Consider the following 21008-nt stretch of genomic DNA (forward strand, 5'->3'; position numbering starts at 1 on the left):
TACTTTCATGTCTCGATTCTGCCTCGACACAGACCCTTCCTAGGTCGGTCTGCGTTCGAGGGTCGGGCATGTCAGTACAAAGTCCTACCCGACATGGTTGTAGCTCCCAGCCGGTTGGGTCTTCAGGTCAACTGGGACAAGAGCAAACTCGCCCCCGGGTAGAGGATCTCTTGTCTCGGTCTCGAGCTAGACTCGGTCGCACGGACTGCGCGTCTCACCGAGGCGCGCGTCCAGTCGGTGTTGAACTGCCTGAGCTCGCTCAAGTGCAGGACAGCGGCTCCACTGAAAGATTTTCAGAGGCTCCTGGGGCATATGGCATATGCAGCCGCGGTAACGCCGCTCGGATTGCTTCATATGAGACCGCTTCAACACTGGCTCCGCGGCCGGGTCCCGAGATGGGTGTGGCAGTGCGGCACGCTCCGTGTCCCCGTGACACCGAGCTGCCGTCGCACCCTTGTCCGGTGGTTGGACCCTTCGTTCCTGTGGGCCGGAGTACCCCTCGAACGAGTGTCCAGGCACGCTGTGGTCTCCACAGATGTCTCTGCCACGGGATGGGGGGCCACGTACAACGGGCATGCAGTGACAGGTCTTTGGACGGGGCCTCAGCTGCATTGGCATACCAATTGCCTCGAGTTGCTAGCGGTTCGTCTTGCGCTGGCCCGCTTCAAGAAGCTGTTGTCAGGCAAGCACGTTCTAGTCCGCTCACACAGCACTGCGGCCGTTGTGTACACCAACCGTCAAGGTGGTCTACGCTTCCGTCGCATGTCGCAACTCGCCCGCCATCTCTTGTTGTGGAGTCAGAAGGATCTGAGGTCCCTTCGGGCCACTCGTGTCTCAGGTGTGCTCTACCGTGCAGCCGACGAGCTGTCACGGCAGCATCTACTTGCGGGCGAGTGGCGGCTCCACCCCCAGGCGGTCCAGCTGATTTGGCGGCGTTTCTGCGAGGCCCAGGTAGTCCTGTTTGCCTCCCCGGAAACTGCCCTCTGCCAGTGGTTTTATTCCCTGACCGGCGGCACGCTCGGCACGGATGCCCTGGCACACAGCTGGCCCCCGGGTCTGCGCAAACATGCGTTTCCCCCAGTGAGCCTTCTCGCACAACTCATGTGCAAGGTCAGGGAGGACGGGGAGCAGGTTCTGTTAGTGGCTCCGTACTGGCCCACTCGGACCTGGTTCTCAGACCTCATCCTCCTCGCGACAGCACCTCCCTGGCCGATTCCTCTGAGGAAGGACCCCCTGACTCAGAGACGGGGCACCCTGTGGCACCCGCGTCCCGATCTGTGGAACCTCCACGTGTGGTCCCTGGACGGGATGCGGAGGTTCTGAGTGATCTCCCGCAAGCGGTCGTAGACACCATCACTTCCACTAGAGCTCCTTCCACTAGGAATCTCTATGCGTTGAAGTGGAACCTGTTCGTCTAATGGTGCGCCTCTCGTCGAGAGGACCCCCTATCATGTTCGGTCGGATCTGTGCTTTCCTTCCTGCAAGATGGGTTGGAGCGAAGGCTGTCTCCCTCCACCCTCAAGGTGCATGTTGCCGCTATTGCCGCACATCACCACGCAGTTGAGGGTAAGTCCCTGGGGAAACACGATCTGATCGTCAGATTCCTGAGGGGGGCGAGGGGACTAAATCCTCCTCACCCTTCCTCCGTACCCTCTTGGGATTTGACCCTGGTTCTCACAGCTCTCCGGGGTCATCCCTTCGAACCTTTGCAATCAGTCGACCTGAAACTAATGTCTCTTAAGACGGTTCTTCTGGTTGCATTGGCTTCCCTGAAGAGGGTAGGGGATCTGCATGCATTTTCGGTCGACGAAACGTGCCTAGAATTCGGGCCCGGTGATTCTCACGTCATCCTGAGACAGATATCTGTAGAGGTGCGGGCTGGGTGACACCAAACACGTTCGCTAGGTTTTATAGCCTACGTGTAGAGCCGGTATCCTCACGTGTACTCGCATCCACTAGTCGGTAGACGTGTTGTACCCACTCTAAGTGTCGGCTTGCAATGCCATTCCCGCCACTGGCCGGATACGTGCATACTTTCACTCCAGTCGTGTTCCCCGCTTGGCGAACCCTGTCGAGTTCCTCCGCCTCCCCCTTCAGCTCGGACATTGCGGAGTGTCTGATGCCAGGCCTACATCCGTCGCTGACGCTGTCTGTTGGCTGGGGCCCATATGTCGTGACCCCTCTACGTGAGCGGTCCCATATGTGTATTTCCACGGTTTAAAACTCCCTACGGGCCGAGTCCGTGTCTTTCCCTTAGCAGAGCCAGCTCTGCTGTCACCTGTCAGATGAGTCTCCCCCTACCAGGTGGAGCCATCCCAGGGACTCCATATGCGTACTGCCCCCCGGGCCAGTCCATGTGTGTATTCCCACGTAAACTCCTCCCCCATTGGGTAGGTAGTGGTCTCCGCAGCGTCCCTTACGGGTTCGCTTCCCCAGTGTGTCTAGTTTATTTAGTGGGTATTGGTTAGACAGCAGTAGACTCTCTCGGTGTAAGCTCGCCCCCTTCACCGCCAGCCGGTGCTATGGGCGGCTGAGCTTGCGCTGGGCACTGGAAGGGGTTTCGTAACTGTGGCGCTTTAGTTGGGATCCCAATTCGTCGGTCACTACTGACGTACGTCGAACGTGACCGACTGAAAGGGAACGTCTCGGTTACGTATGTAACCCTCGTTCCCTGAAGGAGGGAACGGAGACGTACGTCCCGTCGCCACAGTTTCTGTACCCTCGCTGTAGCGCGGACACCAGTTGTCTCCTCAGCGAAAAACAGAGTGCGATTGCATCTGCTTCCTATTTATATACACCTGACGGGGGCGGTGCGCATTATGCAAATATCGCATGCCAATTCCATTGGCTTGTTTTAGTTTACACGAAGATGATAGGGCTCTCTAAGCGATATCCCAATTCGTCGGTCACTACTGACGTACGTCTCCGTTCCCTCCTTCAGGGAACGAGGGTTACATACGTAACCGAGACGTTTTCTTTTCTGTTTTCTTTATTTGTTTCCTATTTTCACAGGAAGTGTGGGCAGGACATATTGAAAGGGCCGATCCCCTAATAGCCAGTAAGTTAGGTAAGTTATATCACAGTCATGATTTGTTAGTCAGCTGTGAATTTGCAGGAACATTTTCATTCTACAGGATGAAAAGTTGTGATTAACATTAATGTGTATTTGTGATATAAAGTGGCAATTGTGAGATATAATGTCGCAGTTGTGAAATATAAGGTTGCGGTTTCACTTTTTGATAGTCCCTTTAACACATTCTGTTGACTACAAGTAATGTTGCACCTACATGTTTACTAGCTCTCATTAGAGTGTTTGTAGAGTATTAGTAGACTTGCAAAGTTATAGTCAGTAGAATGTCTGTTGGGGGACCATCAAAATAAAGTTAGCAGATATTGAGCAGTCTACTAATACTCTAATGAGAGTTAGTTGACATGTAGTTGCAAAGTTAAACTTATAGTCAACAGAATGTTCAAAAGGGACCATCGAATTAAAGTGTTACCAAGGTTTATTACAAGATAAAAAGTTATAATCAAAAGACACAACACAACTGTGAGACAAAGTTGCAAGTGTGATAAAGTCGCAGCTGGGATAAAAAAGTCGCAGCTGTGAGATATAAAGGTCGCACTTGTGAGATATAAACTTGGAATTGTGAAGAATAGTCTGTGAGATTGAAATTGTGAAAATTGTGAGATTATATATATGAAGTGACAATTGCGATAAAGTTGCAATTTTGATAAATAAAGTTCAAATTGTAACATATAATATTACAATTCAAGGTCTGAATTACAAGATAAAAAGTTGCATTTATGAGATACAGAGTTACAACCGTGAGACAAAGTGATAAGGTCACAACTGAGATAGATAAATAGTTGCAATAATGCTATAAAAAAATCAGAACTGTGATATATAAAGTCACAATTGTGAGACATAAGGTCACATTTGTGAGAAATGTACTTGCAATTGTGAAGAAAAGTCTCAATTGTGAGCAGTGTTGCCATCTAATTTTCAGGGGAAGTTGCTAAAGGCAAGTCGATTTGTTGATAAAAGTTGCTAAATGACATTGTGATGCTTTCCATCTCAGCTAAAAATAGGATTTGAATTGAATTTGTTAATTCAGATTTAGAATACAGATCCTTTATTAATGAATAACTACACAAGAACAAATGAGTAATGCATTCTAGTACACTCTAGTAACTACTATTAACTAATAAGAAACTCTGATTAATGAATTAGTAAGTAATAGTGCTCAGTTGAAAGTGGTAGTTCACTATTAGCTAATCAGTAACTACTATTTTGTTCATACCTCCCAGAGAACTACTAAGAACTACTATATACAGGCTCATAATTAACGTGAATAATGCATAATATAATTAATTCTAAAGTGAAGATCATGGTAACCCACTAGTAATGACTGTACTGTATTACCAAATACCTAAGAAGGAATTACTAATTATTTGGATCAGTATTCTAAAGTGAGAAGCATGATAACTCTCTAGTAACTACTGAAGTCATCGTAAACTTTTGAGGTTTTTGTAAAGTATTGGATAGTAATAACTCAAGAGTTACTAAATAATTCTAAAGGAACATTGTAAACTTTTGAGGTTTTTGTACATTTTTGTTCGAATCAGTGGTTCAGAGCGCCCCCCAGTGGTGAACCATTGAAATTTCAAAACACTTATGACGCGTTATCGTTAACTGAAATCACGTGAATTTGGCAGTTTGATATGTCTCCGAACCACTGATTTGAAACAAAAGATTCATAAAGCTTTGAAGTTTCAGTGTTTTGAAATCGTCCATCACTAGATATTCCGGAATAAAGTTGTTATTTTGTTTTTTGGCACACAAAAAGTATTCTCGTCGCTTCATAACATTAAGGTTGGACCACTGTAGTCACATGAACTCTTTTAAATACGTCTTTAGTAGCTTTCTGGGCATTTGAAAGTGTTAATTGTCTTGCTGTCAATGGAGGCCTCACTGAGCCATCGGATTTCATCAAAAATATCTTAATTTGTGTTCCGAAGATGAACGAAGGTCTTACGGGTGTGAAACAACATGAGGCTAAGTAATTGACGACAGAATTTTCATTTTTGGGTGATCTAACCCTTCAATCTACTAACTCTCCTGTCAAAATGGCGGATTCGCCATTATGATTGGTCAGATCGACTGTCAATCAAACTCCCGGCGAAGGGTGAATTGCAATAAAGTTGCAATTTTGACATTTAAAGCCACAACTGTAACATATAAAGTTGCCATTGTGAGATAATGTGGTATTGTGCAATATAAGGTCACAATTACAATATAAAAAGTTGCAATTATGAGATATAACACCACAACTGTAAGACATAAAGTTGCAAAAAAAGTGATAAAAAGTCGCATTTGTGAGATGTAATCCTGCAATTGGAAAGAAAAGTCACAATTGTGATGTGTAAAGTTGCAGTTGTGAGATATGATTTATAATCACAAATATGAGATTTAAAGTCACAATTACTTTTGTATCCTAATCTTTTACGAGAAACGGCTTCAGAGACATATATATATATAGAAAGAGCAAGCAAGTGGAAAAATGAAAGTCTGTGTTTACTTGTGCAGAGTTGCTCTAATCTTGACCCATCCTCTCTGCGGGCACCTGACTCACAGGTAGGGCTGTTTCAGAGTTCTTCTGCCCAGGTGCTCAGAGGACTGTGTGCTCATAGATTCTGACAGCTCCGTCCTTGCAGGGTGCCACTGATGTTCATTATTTCAGACTTCCATCAGACGCCTAGCAGTCACAATACCGCCTCTGCCTCAGACGAGCACTAAACGCTGTGTTAAAATATTATTATTAAGGTGAGAAGCGAATGACACCATAAATATGCAATTAATCTTCAGAACTGGGGCAAAGTTTAATTGCAACTAAACAAACAGACAGACAGAATATGCAAATGCGGAAACATTATGAGAGCGGTGTAGTCGTAATTATGAAGTTACACATAATGGTAATTAAAAAGCTTGCATCCCGCAATGCCCTTGCTAGTTTTCATAGTGCCGCGTGTCACTGATTGGGTTTGTTTATGAAGCCGTACAGTCTTATTCCACATGTCTGGAAGAGCATGCATATATAATCTTATACAGACTTTTTTTTAGTGGGTGTGTTGATCAGCTTATGATGTCATTTTCAACTCTTGAAGTGTATCTTGTATGTGTGTGTTCCACAGGGCTTCAATCAAATGCACCATGACAACCGGTCATGCTCGGCATTAACGGCCCCCAGCAAAACAGAAGGGCTCATTCTACATCAGTGGTGGTTACGGAAAGGGAGAATATGTGTGTGTGTGTGTGTGTGTGTGTGTGAGGGTCTGTATGCAACAGAGAGATGTGGAAATGGGATAAAAAGGACAGAAAACAGATTGAAAAGAACAGTACAGATATTATTGGATAAAAAGTGGAAATGGCAGTAGACTCTCACACTATATTAGCATTAGCAAAAGATGAAACATTTGTGAGTGTTTTTCTGCTCCTCTGACCCTGCAAAATTGAGTCTAAAGCTGTGTGTGAACAGCCCCGTATGTGTGTATGTGGTGAATAAGCCCCGCATTTGACATGTTAAAAGGGATGTTCTTTACTGAGAGTCTTGTTGGGCCTGACATAACTGGGACGTAGTTCTCCTTGTCAAAGCTAATAATCAATTCCCGTGCTGGGATAATCTGACAGCCCACTCCCACTAATGGTGCCACTGTCTATATACACACAGCTACATATCTCCCAAAACAATCATTCTCTAATCTAACACAAAATTAGCTTATATGTGTCTTCACCGCCGGTTTGAATTAAATATATTAAGGGATTTTCAGCATAGAGAACGTAATATTTTGTGTTTGTTTACCCTTCAGGTGGAGAGAAGTGGTAATTTTTTTGTGAAAGAAGCCTCATCCCCTTGAGAGCTTTGGACTAAGTGGATTTTTAATGCAACAACAACAAAAAGAGCTTTGATAATAAAGTTGCATGGTTATATAGAGGGGAAAAAAATAGACAAAATCTAAAAGTCTATCCCCCCGGTTTCACAGACGAGGATTAAGCCTAGTCCCAGATGTCTACAATGCATGTTTGAGCTGTTTTAACTGAAAACAACTTGCACTGACGTCTCTTAAAATATGTCAGTGCCATTGTTTTGTCTCAGGATGCACACCAGTATGTTTTTTTTTTTTTTTTTTTTTTTTCTAAGCTTTAAATGTCTTAATTGAACTAACACCTAATCCTGACTTAATCTAAGCCCTGTCTGTGAAACCATGACTATATGTTCAAGAGCAAATCAACTGTTTGTTTACTCTAGAATGTGTTTTAGCATGATTATGACATATGGAAATGACAAAAAGCCATGCTGAAATAAAAACGCTTTATCCATTCCAAGTTGGTTTGCTGGACTTGGTTTAACCCTTAAATGCATACCTCGGGTCTTTAGTGACCCGGGACGTCATTCACTACCCTCCTCCTCATTCATTTTTAAAGTTAGATATCAACCTTCTTAGTATTCCTGAATCAATTCATTATAAAGAATATAACAAGAAAAAAATCATAAAATTATAAAATAATGCCTATTTTTGTATTCATTTTTTGTAAAAATTGTATAGGGTCGCTAACGACCCGAGGTGTGTATAAGTGTACGTATATTTTTTCTGCACAACAATAATTGAATCTTAGATGACGGTATAAGTACAATTCACCTTTATTCCACAAGGTGGCAATGTCTGATACACAATGCTGAAGTGACGATTCATTCAGACAGAAAACAAAAAAAAAAAAGAAAAACATGAAATAGCTCAGCGATTTACTGCAGAGCAAGTACTGAAGGCAATCAAATATGACTGTAACTGTCACTGGATGGTTCTGGTGAAGCTGTTAGTGATTGAAATATTGATTTGGAAGATGTTGAAAATTATATACTTTTAAGAATAAATTTGAGATTGCGAATGGGTACAAATCTGTGACCTCAAACATAAAACTAGCCTATTATTTGCTGAATGTACTGGGAAATGAGCTCTGACGAGGACAGTGATGATGAAATAAAATATCTTCTCAAACCGAGCCCTTCCAAGATCCAAAAGGTAACAAAATATGCTTTATTTTATTCTTCTGTAATTGTTACTCAAATATCAAAGGAGTTTTATATTATCGCAACAGGTAGAGATCCTTCCATGTTAGATATAGATCTGGGTTGATAAAGACCTGAATATGTAAGAATGATTGGCGAAACAGTCATGCATTTAAGGGTTAAAATGGTCTCCCATACCAGACATGTATTTAGCTTGGTCTAGCCCAAACCCCCTCTAAACCAGCCAACCAAGCAGTTAAGATAAACAACCAGCTTTAGTTGGTTGAAGATTGATAAGTTTCAGAGATTTAACACAAAAGTAGCTCATGAAACAAATTGTGTCTGTTTGAATGAGATACTGTAAACTTATTAGATTTTTTTGGCACACAGAACTTCATATTTTTTGTTTGTTTACCCTTCAGGTGGAGAGAGGTGGTATTTTTTTAAGTGGATTTTTAAAGCTGTAGTCCTTACCTTTTTTGGTTAAAATTATACAAAATCAATTTTTGAGCAAGATCATAACCAGCTAGTGTTCAAAACTATCTCCTTACCTTAGCTCGATTCACAACGGTAAGCTTGTAATAATGTTTTATAATAAAATCGGTACTGGTGGGTTTCCGAAGGAAATTCGAGTATGCAGCCGTGCGTCTCTGCGTCATTATGTCACATCTGTTTACATAAAGAAGGAGTCCCAGCTAGTAGGCTATATGGCATGTGAGGATGCTGCTGGTAACGGATCATTTATAGTGTTTTCTCACAGCAGCTGGAATAATTAGACTTATCATTTTGATGGTGGACTGTAATCCAGAAAGGTCCAAATGACAATCATCAGTGACAACCGGAGATTCAACCGTAGTCAAAAGCAAAAGACTTCGGACTGCGGAGTGGCTACAGAAATTGAAATCTACAGGTAACACTAATGCACACTGAATACACATGCAATGATGATGTTGTTAACATTGACAATTTGAGAACAAAGTATAACAATAGTAATAATTTGCACAGCAGGACATGATCCGAGCTAAGCGATCATTAAAGGTGCCCTAGAACCAGTCTTTACAAGATGTAATATAAGTCTAAGGTGTCCCCTGAATGTGTCTGTGAAGTTTCAGCTCAAAATACATTCATTTTTTTAACTGCCTATTTTGGGGCATCATTAACTATGCACAATTCAACGCGCAGCCCCTTTAAATCACATGCTCCCTACCCCCCGAAGCTCTCGACTATAATACAGTGCATTTACAAAGTTCACACAGCTAATATAACCCTCAAATGGATCTTTACAAGATGTACAACATGCATACTTCATGCATGTGTCAGATTATGTGAGTATTGTATTTATTTGGATGTTTACATTTGATTCTGAATGAGTTTGAGGTTTTGCTCCGCTAAAAATATCATGTAATCATGGATCATGTCAGTTATTATCGCTCCATCTGCCATTTTTTGCTATTGTTCTTGCTTGCTTACCTAGTCTGATGATTCAGCTTTGCACAGATCCAGATGTTAATACTGGCTGCACTTGTGTAATGCCTTGAACATGAGCTGGCATATGCAAATGTTGGGGGCGTACATATTAATGATCCCGACTGTTACGTAACAGTCGGTGTTATGTTGAGATTCGCCTGTTCTTCGGAGGGTCTTTTAAACAAATGAGATTTACATAGGAAGGAGGAAGCAATGGAGTTTGAAACTCAATGTATGTCTTTTCCATGTACTGAACTCTTGTTATTCAACTATGCAAAGGTAAATTCAATTTTTGATTCTAGGGCACCTTTAAGGCTGATTTATACTTCTGCGTCGAGTGTACGCCGTAGCTACGATGTAGCCTGACGTGTACCTCTTCAAAAATGTAACAACGCGTCAATTCTATGCAGACCGCAAGCGCTGTGATCGGTCTGCTAGAACCCCTCCCTCAGGTCAAAAAACTGGTGCGGAACACTCGGAGAAGAGCGAGCGTTTTAAACTTCCATATGAATGAAAAAATGCTCTGTTTCAGGGGACACATGCAGTCATACTGCAACAGAAGTCGTTATCTATTTGCCGCTTCTATTTGTAAGCTTCTCTGACAACGTACATGACAAGCTGCTTCTTCTTCAGCTTTTGCATTGATATGCAACATAACCCCGGACACTGCATACTAGTGGTCTGCATGCACGTTGACATGGACAACGAAGCAGAAGTATAAATGAAAACAGACACATAGCCTACGGCGCAGAGGCTCCAGCGTAGGTCCGATGCAGAAGTATTAGTATTATTATCAGCCATTAGATTTAATCACCATTGGCAACGCGGTTGTGGCGACCAGGGCGGGCGAGAGCCGTGAGGGAACGGCGCGAGGCCGGTGGCGCGAGTGTTAATGAGCTTCACCTGGGAGGCGCACCGGCCTTGAGTCCCTCACGGAGGAGCTCCGGGAGCATAAAAGGAGGAGCGACTACCGTGAAGGACGAGAGAGGACCAGGCCTGGACTTTATTTTATGTTTTATTATGTTTGTGTGGCCGGCAGACGTCCGCGAGGGGCTGCCGGCATTACTTTCGTTTTGTTCTTTGTTTATTTTACATTAAAGTTTGTTTGAACGTTCGCCGGTTCCCGCCTCCTTCTTCCCATTTACGAACTACGTTACAGCGGTTTATTGTAATGCCTTTTTTCTCAGTTGGTCAAAACAAAAGTGGCAGACATGTTACCTGGACTAAGTGGATGACACTTCAGATGACATTTTCCGGTGAAAATTCTTATTTTGGTCATACTTCCAAGTCGTATAATCTGTGATTTTGAAGTACAGTATCCACCAGGTGTGGTGACTGAAAGCAAACATTAGATTCATCCGCACTGAGGAGCTGTGCCGATGCACAACCCATGTAAAGATAATAATTCTGCAAATAACTGCAATTACAGGATTTAAACAGAGATGGCGACAAAGAGGCAAAACTTCAAAACTGCGACAAAGAGGCAAAACTGCAGCTTAAATAAATAAATAAATAAATATATTTAATGAAATTGCTTTAACTATTCAAACTGGTTTGCTGGACTGATTTCCTAACCTGGACCAGCCTGTGTTTAGCTGGAGAAGTGCCAAAAACCCCTTTAAAAGCAGGCAAGTCCAGCAAACCAGCTTTGTTTTTTGTTTTTTTGTTTTTACACAAATGTAGCTAAAATTAGTACAAGAAACAAACTTAGCAAATTTGTGTCTTCCCTGCATTTTTTAATTAAATATTTAAAAAAATGCTGCTTTTCTGCACAAAGAACTTCATATTTTTTGTTTGCTGTTTACCCTTCAGGTGGAGAGAGAAAGAAAATGTATGTTTTTGTTATTCCATTAATAACTTTGTCTAAACGACTTCTAAAAAGTCAGATGACAGGAGGGTGAATGCTCTCCAAATTTAGCCACTCTCTCTTTGGCACGTGTGAAGGATGTGAACCCCATGCACACTCGCTGACAGATTTTAGTAGGGCGACACAAATTGTGTGAGTGTGTGTGTGTGTGTGTGTGTGTGTAATAGAGAGAGATGAGGTGGTGACAAACAGTGTGTGTGCTGCAAGTGTGTGTGGGGTGTGACTATGTGCATAAGTGCACTCGTGTGTGACAGCAGCAGTGTGTTTGAGTCCGTCCCCGCAGGTCCTCCCTCAGGTCTCCGTCAGGCTCAGCCGACAGAGTCGTTACTCATAAAGACAGTATTATTATCAAGCAGAAGATGAGTATATTCAGGCCAGAGCACAGGAACTTCCTCCACATCTGTGTAATCACACTACTGTCTCGATTTCATGAAGAAGAAACAGAACAAGGCTTCATAAATCAGCATATACGCTCTCTCAAACACTCCTGCAGCTGCTTACATGTATTACTCTGATGAATAATAATATTGTGTTGGTTTACACAAAGACCAGATATGATACAAAAGATAGTGTTCAGACAACATAATGCAAATGGTTGTAGCATCACACAGTGGAAAACAAAATCTTGCATGTAATTTGCCAATAGCTCAGTTCTTTTTTTCTTAATAGCCCAAAAATAAAATGAAAATGTGGCTTCTCTGCCAAAACTTTAATTTGAATCAAGGATATGTCTGGAGTAGCAAAAATTGTCTGCATTAAGTAAAGTTTAATTAACTTTTATTTGGTGTGCCACATGATGGAATTACATAAATCTTTGGAAAGGTTTTGAAATAATATAATTCACATTACGAGCTGTGGGTGATGTTTCCCACACAATAATGAAATGCATTTTTCTGAAAATTATTTTTCTTTTCTGTTCTGAAAATGATTGCATTGTCTTGGTGTAAACTATATGATGACTACTTGGAATTGAGATACTTTTGCTAGTATAGGATCATAATGTTGTAAGAGGTTACATTATAAGTAGGTGGCGACAAGTAACTGTCTTTATTAATGATTCACTGTTCAAAATCACAGAATCATTTAGGAACAAACATCATTACTGTGTGTTGTTCAGAGACCATTTTAACACCTGGTATTAAAGGGATAGTTCACCCAAAAATGAAAATTTGATGTTTATCTGCTTACCCCCAGGGCATCCAAGATGTAGGTGACTTTTTTTCTTCAGTCGAACGCAAATTATGATTTTTTAACTGCAACCGCTGCCGTCTGTCAGTCAAATAATAGGAGTGATTGGGAAGTTGAACAATAAGAGTCGAAAAAAACTTCCATAGACAAATCCAAATTAAACCTTGCGGCTCGTGACGGCACATTGATGTCCTAAGACACGAAACAATCGGTTTGTGCGAGAAACCGAACAGTATTTATATCATTTTTTACCTCTAATACACCACTATGTCCAAGTTCATTCAGCTTCCGGTTAGCAGTAAAATAGATCGATATTAGTCATGGTAAAACATGGTATTCGCGATAAATGAGATTCAAACAAAAAGACTTAGGGTCAGATTTACTAACAGCTTGTGCCAGCACAAACCCTCTTTTGGCATTAAAAATCTACTGTCGGGATTTACTAAAGACACGCAGTATAAAATTAGCGCTGAAAACGCGTGGACAGAGTTGTGTTTGCAGCTGACCTTACTGCATATGCATTTGTAGGAGTTTCCCTTTCAGATGCAAAATTTATGGGAGGAGAGTATTTAAATGAATCACACAATGTGATTTACTATTGTTTGCGCTCGTCAGTTTACTGGTATTTACACCATTATTTAACGCCCTAAAAAAGCATGTCTGAACCTTGACATGGCTGCAATTGTTGCTGTTAGGAGGAGACACCGCAGATAACAGAGAGAATGTGGTAGAAGGATTATTCATTTCTTTGAATAATCAGTATATGTGTATGTGTTTGTCAGATTACATGTGAAGTTGCGCCTGTGTTGACCCACACCTGATGAGAACATCAGCATCAGGATTCAGCTCTGTTTATTTGTGACCCAGCGCTAATTTGCACTGCTCTTGGTATATTGCGTTAGTCATTATGTAAATGATCTGACCGTGTCTGTGTTCTTAATTTGCATGTCAGCATATCACGTGCAAAACTTGCCACCCCATCAACACATTTGTGGAATTGCGTTCTCACGCTAATTTGCAGAGTTTAGTAAATCTGGCCCTTAATGTGTTAAGCGATATAACATGATTAGTTTTCTGTCGATAAATGTATGCAACCAGTTACTTCCCTGTCTAATAAAACTCATAATATACAGTACTAAAGTGTCTTTGATGCTTCCATGTTTTTTTTGACAAAATAAAACGGGAAATCGAGGGTAAAGATTTCATTGTTAGGCGACATGGGCTGCGTCCGAAAACTGGAAAATGCTGCCTTCCGATGACACATTTCAAGGTAGTAAGGCATCAAGGCACGTCCGAATCCAATGTTAGCTTCACTTCCTCTCTCATGAGATACCTTCCTCAGATCGATTTTTGAAGGGAGCATAGATGTATCCTTAGCTGCCTTCGATATCCCACAATCCTGTGCTTTCCATTCTGTGACAGTTGAGCTAGAAAAATAAAGATGGTGTCTGAAAGTTGCGGTTCCTGCTCAGTTTGTGTATAAATGTATGATTTTGACCAACATATTTCAATTTTGATATCATTTCTATCGAGAAATTACTACTGTAATAATTAAATATTTGTTTAGTTCTCACCAAAGCTTGTGCTATATTGCTGTAGATCATTAAACTGTTATGCTGCCTCAGAAGTCTGTCCGAAATCAATTTCGTGAGGTACCTTCATGCACAAATGCTGCCGTACAAGTCATTCTCTTATAAGATAGCGAGGCAGCTACCTAGGTTTTCGGACGCAGCCATGGTGTGTTTCCTGGTTAAACTTGCTTATTTCTCTGGATTTAGAATTTCTTGGAAACATATGGGATAGTGTAAGCACACAAGTCAACAAAAAATATAACATTGTTTTAGTGGTTTTTGAATATTTTAATCTAAAAATCCTACATATTTGTACCTTTAACTGATTGCATATGTCAGATTTATTGCATGATTGAGAAAAGCTGTTGCTATCAAACATTGTTCACTTAATCAAGTCAATGTAATGGTGAAGGGATCGATCAAATGGGCCAACTGATGGAAGGTTTGCGAAGAAATTTCATGCTCCCTTGTATTTTGTAGTATTTTCAAAATACAAAAATACAGTAGTTTATTTTGATACATGGTGTGGCTGCTGTATTTTGTAGTTTATTTTGATACATTTAAAATGAAGGTATTTGGTATTTTATTTTAAAATACATTTTGATGCATCCCTGCACATTACCATGGCGGATGCGGTGAGTGTGTGTTAGAAATCAAGAATGGTGAGAGAACATTGTTCTTGGTAAGTTTTTCATCATTCAAACCTAACTTGGGTCTTCATCCGACTAAGTTTAAATCCTGTCTGGCAGAGAGTAGACAGAATTTTGCATTGTTTGAACTCTGATCTACTGTGTTATGCTGCCTTTAAGTGGACCTCAGAAACTAAGTTATATTTAGTTAAAATAAAAAAAAAATAAAAAACTGTGAAAGGTGAGAAATCAACTTTAAATTTGGTGTCTGTGAGTGCTTCTTAAACAGAGAAGCAGTCTGCATATCTCAGCTGCCACATCATCAAGCACTGCTGCAGGCCGTCTCAGAATAAATGAATAAATTTAATACATAATACTTTTCCAACATTAAGTTTTAATAGTATTTTCGTGATTATGGGGCGGGAACATGTGTGGCATAGAATGAGACCGTCTCATTCTAGTGTTTAATGCTGAGGAGGACTCTAGCCTACAAGCCTCCGAAGGACTGGACTAGAAAGGACATAGCCTTAATAGGACGCAGCCTTCCATTTGAGAAGCAGCCTGTGAGCGGTTCTGTACATCTTGCCATTAAAAAAATTGAAATACAGCATGTTAAATTAAAATAACTTGCAAAATCATTCATTACAATTCACTGTAGACTATCCATAATGTTTCAAATTGACACATCACCCCGAAATCGGCAACTTGTGTATCATCTAGAATTCCGAGTTTCCCACTTAAATATGATTTCACTTAGTCATTCGCTTGGAACTCGCTATTACAATATTTCCGAGTCCACTTGAAGGGCACATCAGTTACATTGCTTCACTACCATTCACGACTCCTCTTGGAATAGTAAAGCATCTATCAGATGTGCAATGTGTTATACTGTGAATTTGGACATACTACTCATTTTTACCTACTGCTTTTAAGTAGCCTACTACTGGCTAGTACTATACAGTAAAATGTAAGCATATTTCTTACACTACCGTGAATGTAATATTTCACTGTAACAGTGGTCAAATATTAATTTGTAGTTCCCAGACGAGCACCTGTACAGCCATTTATAGATTATCATGATGCTAATCGGTAACTTGAAGATAGATACTCCGTGCCAGTTACATAAATTCATCAAGTAACCATTCAGATATGTCCTGTTGCATTCTACATGTTCTTGAGTCTCTCATTGTCTCTCATTGACTCCTTTTCAGACATATAGGCTGAACACCGCTACTGACAGTTTCTGATATTTTCAGTGCGTGAGATTGTCCTGTTTTGTTGTTGCCGGCATGCTGGAGCAGCATGAATTCTTGAAGCTCTGCCCTCTTCTTGAAAGGGGCGGGAGCACCAGCTCATTTGCATATAAAGGGACCCACACAAAAATGGCACGTTTTTTGCTCACCCCCCAAAATTGGCAATTTTATCAAGCTGTAAAAAATTATCTGTGGGGTATTTTGAGCTAAAACCACATAAACACTCTGGGGACATCAGAGATTTGCTTTACATCTCGTAAAAAGGGGCATAATTGGTCTCCTTTAAGCACTTCTTATGATAAATAATGAGCCAAGATTAAATATTATAATACACTATAGTTACTGTTATTACCGGTAATTAATTTCATTATTTTACCTTCATTTACAAGTAAAAAGGTCACAATTACAGCCTTACTGAGCAATGTTGCAAACCTTCCCTTTGTGCCACCAGCTGGTGATTTACACACATCACACGTGACTGGATTGTATTTAAAGGTGCCCTAGATTCAAAAATTGAATTTACCATAGTTAAATAACAAGAGTTCAGTACATGGAAATGACATGCAGTGAGTCTCAAACTCCATTGTTTCCTCCTTCTTATATAAATCTCATTTGTTTAACTCCCTGAGGTCGGAAGGTATCGCCGGCAATACCACCCCGTTTTTTTCTTATCAGTGTGAAAGAGACTCAAAATACTAAAAGTGTGTACTTTTATTTGTGTACACTTACAAAAAAGAACAGGCGAATCTCAACATAACACCAACTGTTACGTAACAGTCGGGGTGTACGCCCCAAATATTTGCATATGCCAGCCCATGATTGAGGCATTACACAAGGGCAGCCAGTATTAACGTCTGGATGAAAGGCATTAGACAAGGGCAGAACGTCTGGATGTGCAGCTGAATCAACAGACTAGGTAAGCAAGCAAGGACAATAGCAAAAAATGGCAGATGGAGCGATAATAACTGACATGATCCATGATAACATGATATTTTTAGTGATATTTGTAAATTGTCTTTCTAAATGTTTCGTTAGCATGTTGCTAATGTACTGTTAAATGTGGTTAAAGTTACCATCGTTTCTTACTGTATTCACGGAGACAAGAGCCGTCGCTATTTTCATTTTTAAACAGTTGCAGTCTGTATAATGCATAAACATAACTTCATTCTTTATAAATCTCTCCAACAGTGTAGCATTAGCCGTTAGCCATGGAGCACTATCAAACTCATACAGAATAAAATGTAAACATCAAAATAAACACTGTACTTACGTGATTAGACATGTTGCATTACGAACACTTTGTAAAGATCCATTTGAGGGTTATATTAGCTGTGTAAACTTTGTTTATGCACTGTTTTATAGTCGAGAGCTCAGGGGGGCAGGGAGCGCGCGGTTTAAAGGGGCCGCAGCCTGAATCGGTGCATAGTTAATGATGCCCCAAAATAGGCAGTTAAAAAAATGAATTAAAAAAAATCTATGGGGTATTTTGAGCTGAAACTTCACAGACACATTCAGGGGACACCTTAGACTTATATTACATCTTTTAAAAAAAAGTTCTAGGGCACCTTTAATGCTGTGGTCTTGTGGCGGCGGTACACGTGGCGATAATAGGCATTTTGGTTGACTACCTACTGTATATAGTTAGGAAGTAGGTATGTACGGATGTCGCCATGTCGGGGTGCCTATGTCTACTTCCCAACTGACACCATAGGTCACATGCCAAAGTCAACATGGGGATGAAGTACATCCAGAAATCATTCATTCTATATAGAAAATACTTACCATCGCAAAGTTTGTTCCTAATCAAATGTAGTAACCAGTCAAATCAAATCATTTTTATTTGTATAGCGCTTTATACAATACAGCTATATACTTCACAGTAATAAACTGGTCAATAACATAATTAATGATGCATACTAATGCTGTATTGACCTGCCCAGCATTCAGCACTGGAAATACGTGTTTTAAAAAATATGATTAAGATACCATGACAACTATAGTCTAAACTTCACATTTGCATGTGATAATCCAAATCCTACTCTTAGCACACACAGAGGACACATATTTATAATCTGGTGACTCATATCTGCAACCATATGTAGATGGCAACTGCAGCCAGACAGTCAACCCCTCACACATCACTGCCCAGTGGTCTGTCAACTTCGTTCTTTATCTCACCTGCCCACATAACAAGCTGCCTGGCTTGATCGATATGCTAGCAGATGTGCGGGACCCGGCCCTCCCCGCAGGACATGCGCATAGAGGCATGAAGTGTGAATCTTTCTTTATGCTATTACACAGATCACATCAGTATGCTGCAAAGATACGCGCGCCTCCAGTTCTAGTGCGCCATACCACCTAGAGTTTGGCATTCAGTGCGATCTGTTGTGGAACAGGGCGGTGAAATCACCATATTGAAAAGGAAAAAAAAGAAACCATTCAAAAGACAAAGTGTGGAATCGCAAGCTTGAAAAAGACTTCTGAGGAATGGTAAAGTGATGTAGCACAAAAAAGTGACCTTTCAAAGTTGAAAAATTTTGTATTCTTCTGGTGGAAGGGAACTGAAGTGCAATAATTTATAGTCGCTTTTGAAGGTGTGTGTGTGTGTGTTTTATATACACATATATGTGTGTTTGTGTGTGTGTGCTTGTGTATACTTGTGTATACGTAAGACACACACACATTAACTAAGATTAATAAATGTTGTAGGAATGTTTTTTCTCTTTATTTTAGTTTATTTTAAATAAAACTAATGTTAACAAGCAGAATCTTATTGTAAACACTTACCACACACACACACACACACACACACACACACACAGACAGACATATATATATATAAATACTATGCACTTACACCATAAATAAATTATTAGGTACAATGTACTTGTGCTCATGTTTTATTGGTTAGATTTAAGTGTGGGATAAGGGGTAAAGGAAAGGTCGACAGTGTTATTATAGATCTAATTACAGAAATTAAATGCATATATTTTACATAGTAGTTAATGTAATGTGGTACCATGTATGTACAGCACATAGGCCTACATACATATACACATACATACATTTTGTATCTGCCATGGACATCTTGAGTCCATATATATGTACATTTTTTTTTTTTTCTAAATATTTATTTATGCGTTCACAGAGGGTTATCTTCATTTAGTGGAGAGGTCATGTGGGCCCCTTGGCATTTGCATCAAATTTGAATAAAACCTCTAAAATCACGTCAAGGTGACAGATGAAGCGAAATGTCATCTGAGGAAAGCTTTGAAAGTCTGTTATTCCAAATTATGCTTGTCTAAACTTATAATAGACATTCGCTTTTGCATAGTCAAATGGCTCACATAGGAATTGTCAAAGCACTTTTTACATCTTCTGCAGGTTAAAAAAGAAAAACAGACAACAAGGTTGTGATTTATGCAGTTTGCAGTGTTCAAAAACAGAAACCTTACCATCAGTAATTTTATGTACATTATGAGATATTTTTATTGTAGAAAATATGGAGATTTTTTTTTTTTTTTACTACGTCCAATCATAAAAAAGCATAATTGTGCACATAAATGTTGTTACAATTTGGGTAAGGTGACTGTTATGATGCTGTGAAGTCAGATGTGGATTCCTACCGTCTACACAGGAAGGTTTGTTCCGTGTTGTGCCGGCAACTTTTCCTGGTAAACATGAGCACTTGACCGTCTGGGAACGTTCCTCAATACGGTTCTTGTTGCAACATCGGTGTGCTGCGATGACCTCACATGTTCCTCCCTCTGTGGATGCAGACACACACACACACACACACACACACACACGTACATCAGTGGCACATATGAGATCCTCTACCTTTGACCCATAAAAAGATGCACATATTTCAGTTTGATCCGAAGCATTGTATCGAACATGACATGCATCAGAAATACACATTTCAATAACTCAATCCAGACATTCAAGCGAATCAGTGACAAGTACACATTTCTGAGGTCAACAGCGAGTGAAGAACACGATTTCACAAAAGGAAACAGCTTGTCCACAGCCTATTGAAGTAAGGAAGGTTTCTTTTGAACCTTTAGCTTCAGGTGGTCTTCTAGAGGGGGTCTGCCAATTATTATTTGATTTTACATCAATGACTTTTGTGCAAAAATAAAAATATGCAGCAAGCACAAATACAATAATATCAAGTTACCTTTAACCACAGCTACAGTTAAGCTATATATTTGATTACACTTTATTTTATGATGTCCTTGTTACAGTGTAATTATATATATTTAAGTATTAAGTAATATTAATTAACAACATTGAAGTTACGATTGGGGTTTATTTAAAGGGTAAGTTCACCCAAAAAATGAAAATTATGTCATTAATTACTCACCCGTAAGACTTTTGTTCATCTTCAGAACACAAATTAGGATATTTTTGATAAAATCCGATGGCTCAGTGAGGCCTCCATTGACAGCAAGATAATTAACACTTTCAGATGCCCAGAAAGCTACTAAAAACACATTTAAAACAGTTCATGTGACTACAGTGTTTCAACCTTAATATTATAAAGTGGCGAGAGTACTTTTTGTGCGCCAAAAAAAGTCTTTTCAACAATATTTAGTGATGGCCGATTTCAAAACACTACTTCCAAACTTTATGAATCTTTTGTTTCGAATCAGTGGTTCGGATCGCGTATCAAACTGACAAAGTCATGTGAACTATTGAAATTTCAAAACACTTATGACATGTTATGACGTATCTTGCTAATAGAGGCCTCACTGAGCCATCAGATTTCATCAGAAATATCTTAATCAGTGTTCCAAAGATGAACGAAGGTCTTACGGGTGTGGAATGACATGAGGGTGAGTAATTAATGACAGAATTTTCAATTATGGGTGAACTAACCCTTTAAGGTAAGTTGCATGTAATGATGCATAATTTACTGTTATTACTATACTACGTACATGTACAATCTAAAAAATGCTGGG

General features: G+C 40.3%; 1 protein-coding gene across 1 annotated transcript in view; it reads right to left on the minus strand.

Moving 5' to 3' along the window:
* The window catches only part of LOC137021130 (chemokine-like protein TAFA-1), a 198126-nt gene that overhangs the window by 16857 nt on the left and 160261 nt on the right, over window positions 1-21008 (minus strand). The window contains exon 2 of the mRNA XM_067387350.1: window positions 19671-19811. Coding sequence (XP_067243451.1) covers window positions 19671-19811 — 141 coding nt within the window. The remainder of the gene's footprint in view (window positions 1-19670; window positions 19812-21008) is intronic.

This window comes from Chanodichthys erythropterus, chromosome 6, assembly GCF_024489055.1.
Source record: "Chanodichthys erythropterus isolate Z2021 chromosome 6, ASM2448905v1, whole genome shotgun sequence".
Lineage (NCBI taxonomy): Eukaryota > Metazoa > Chordata > Actinopteri > Cypriniformes > Xenocyprididae > Chanodichthys > Chanodichthys erythropterus.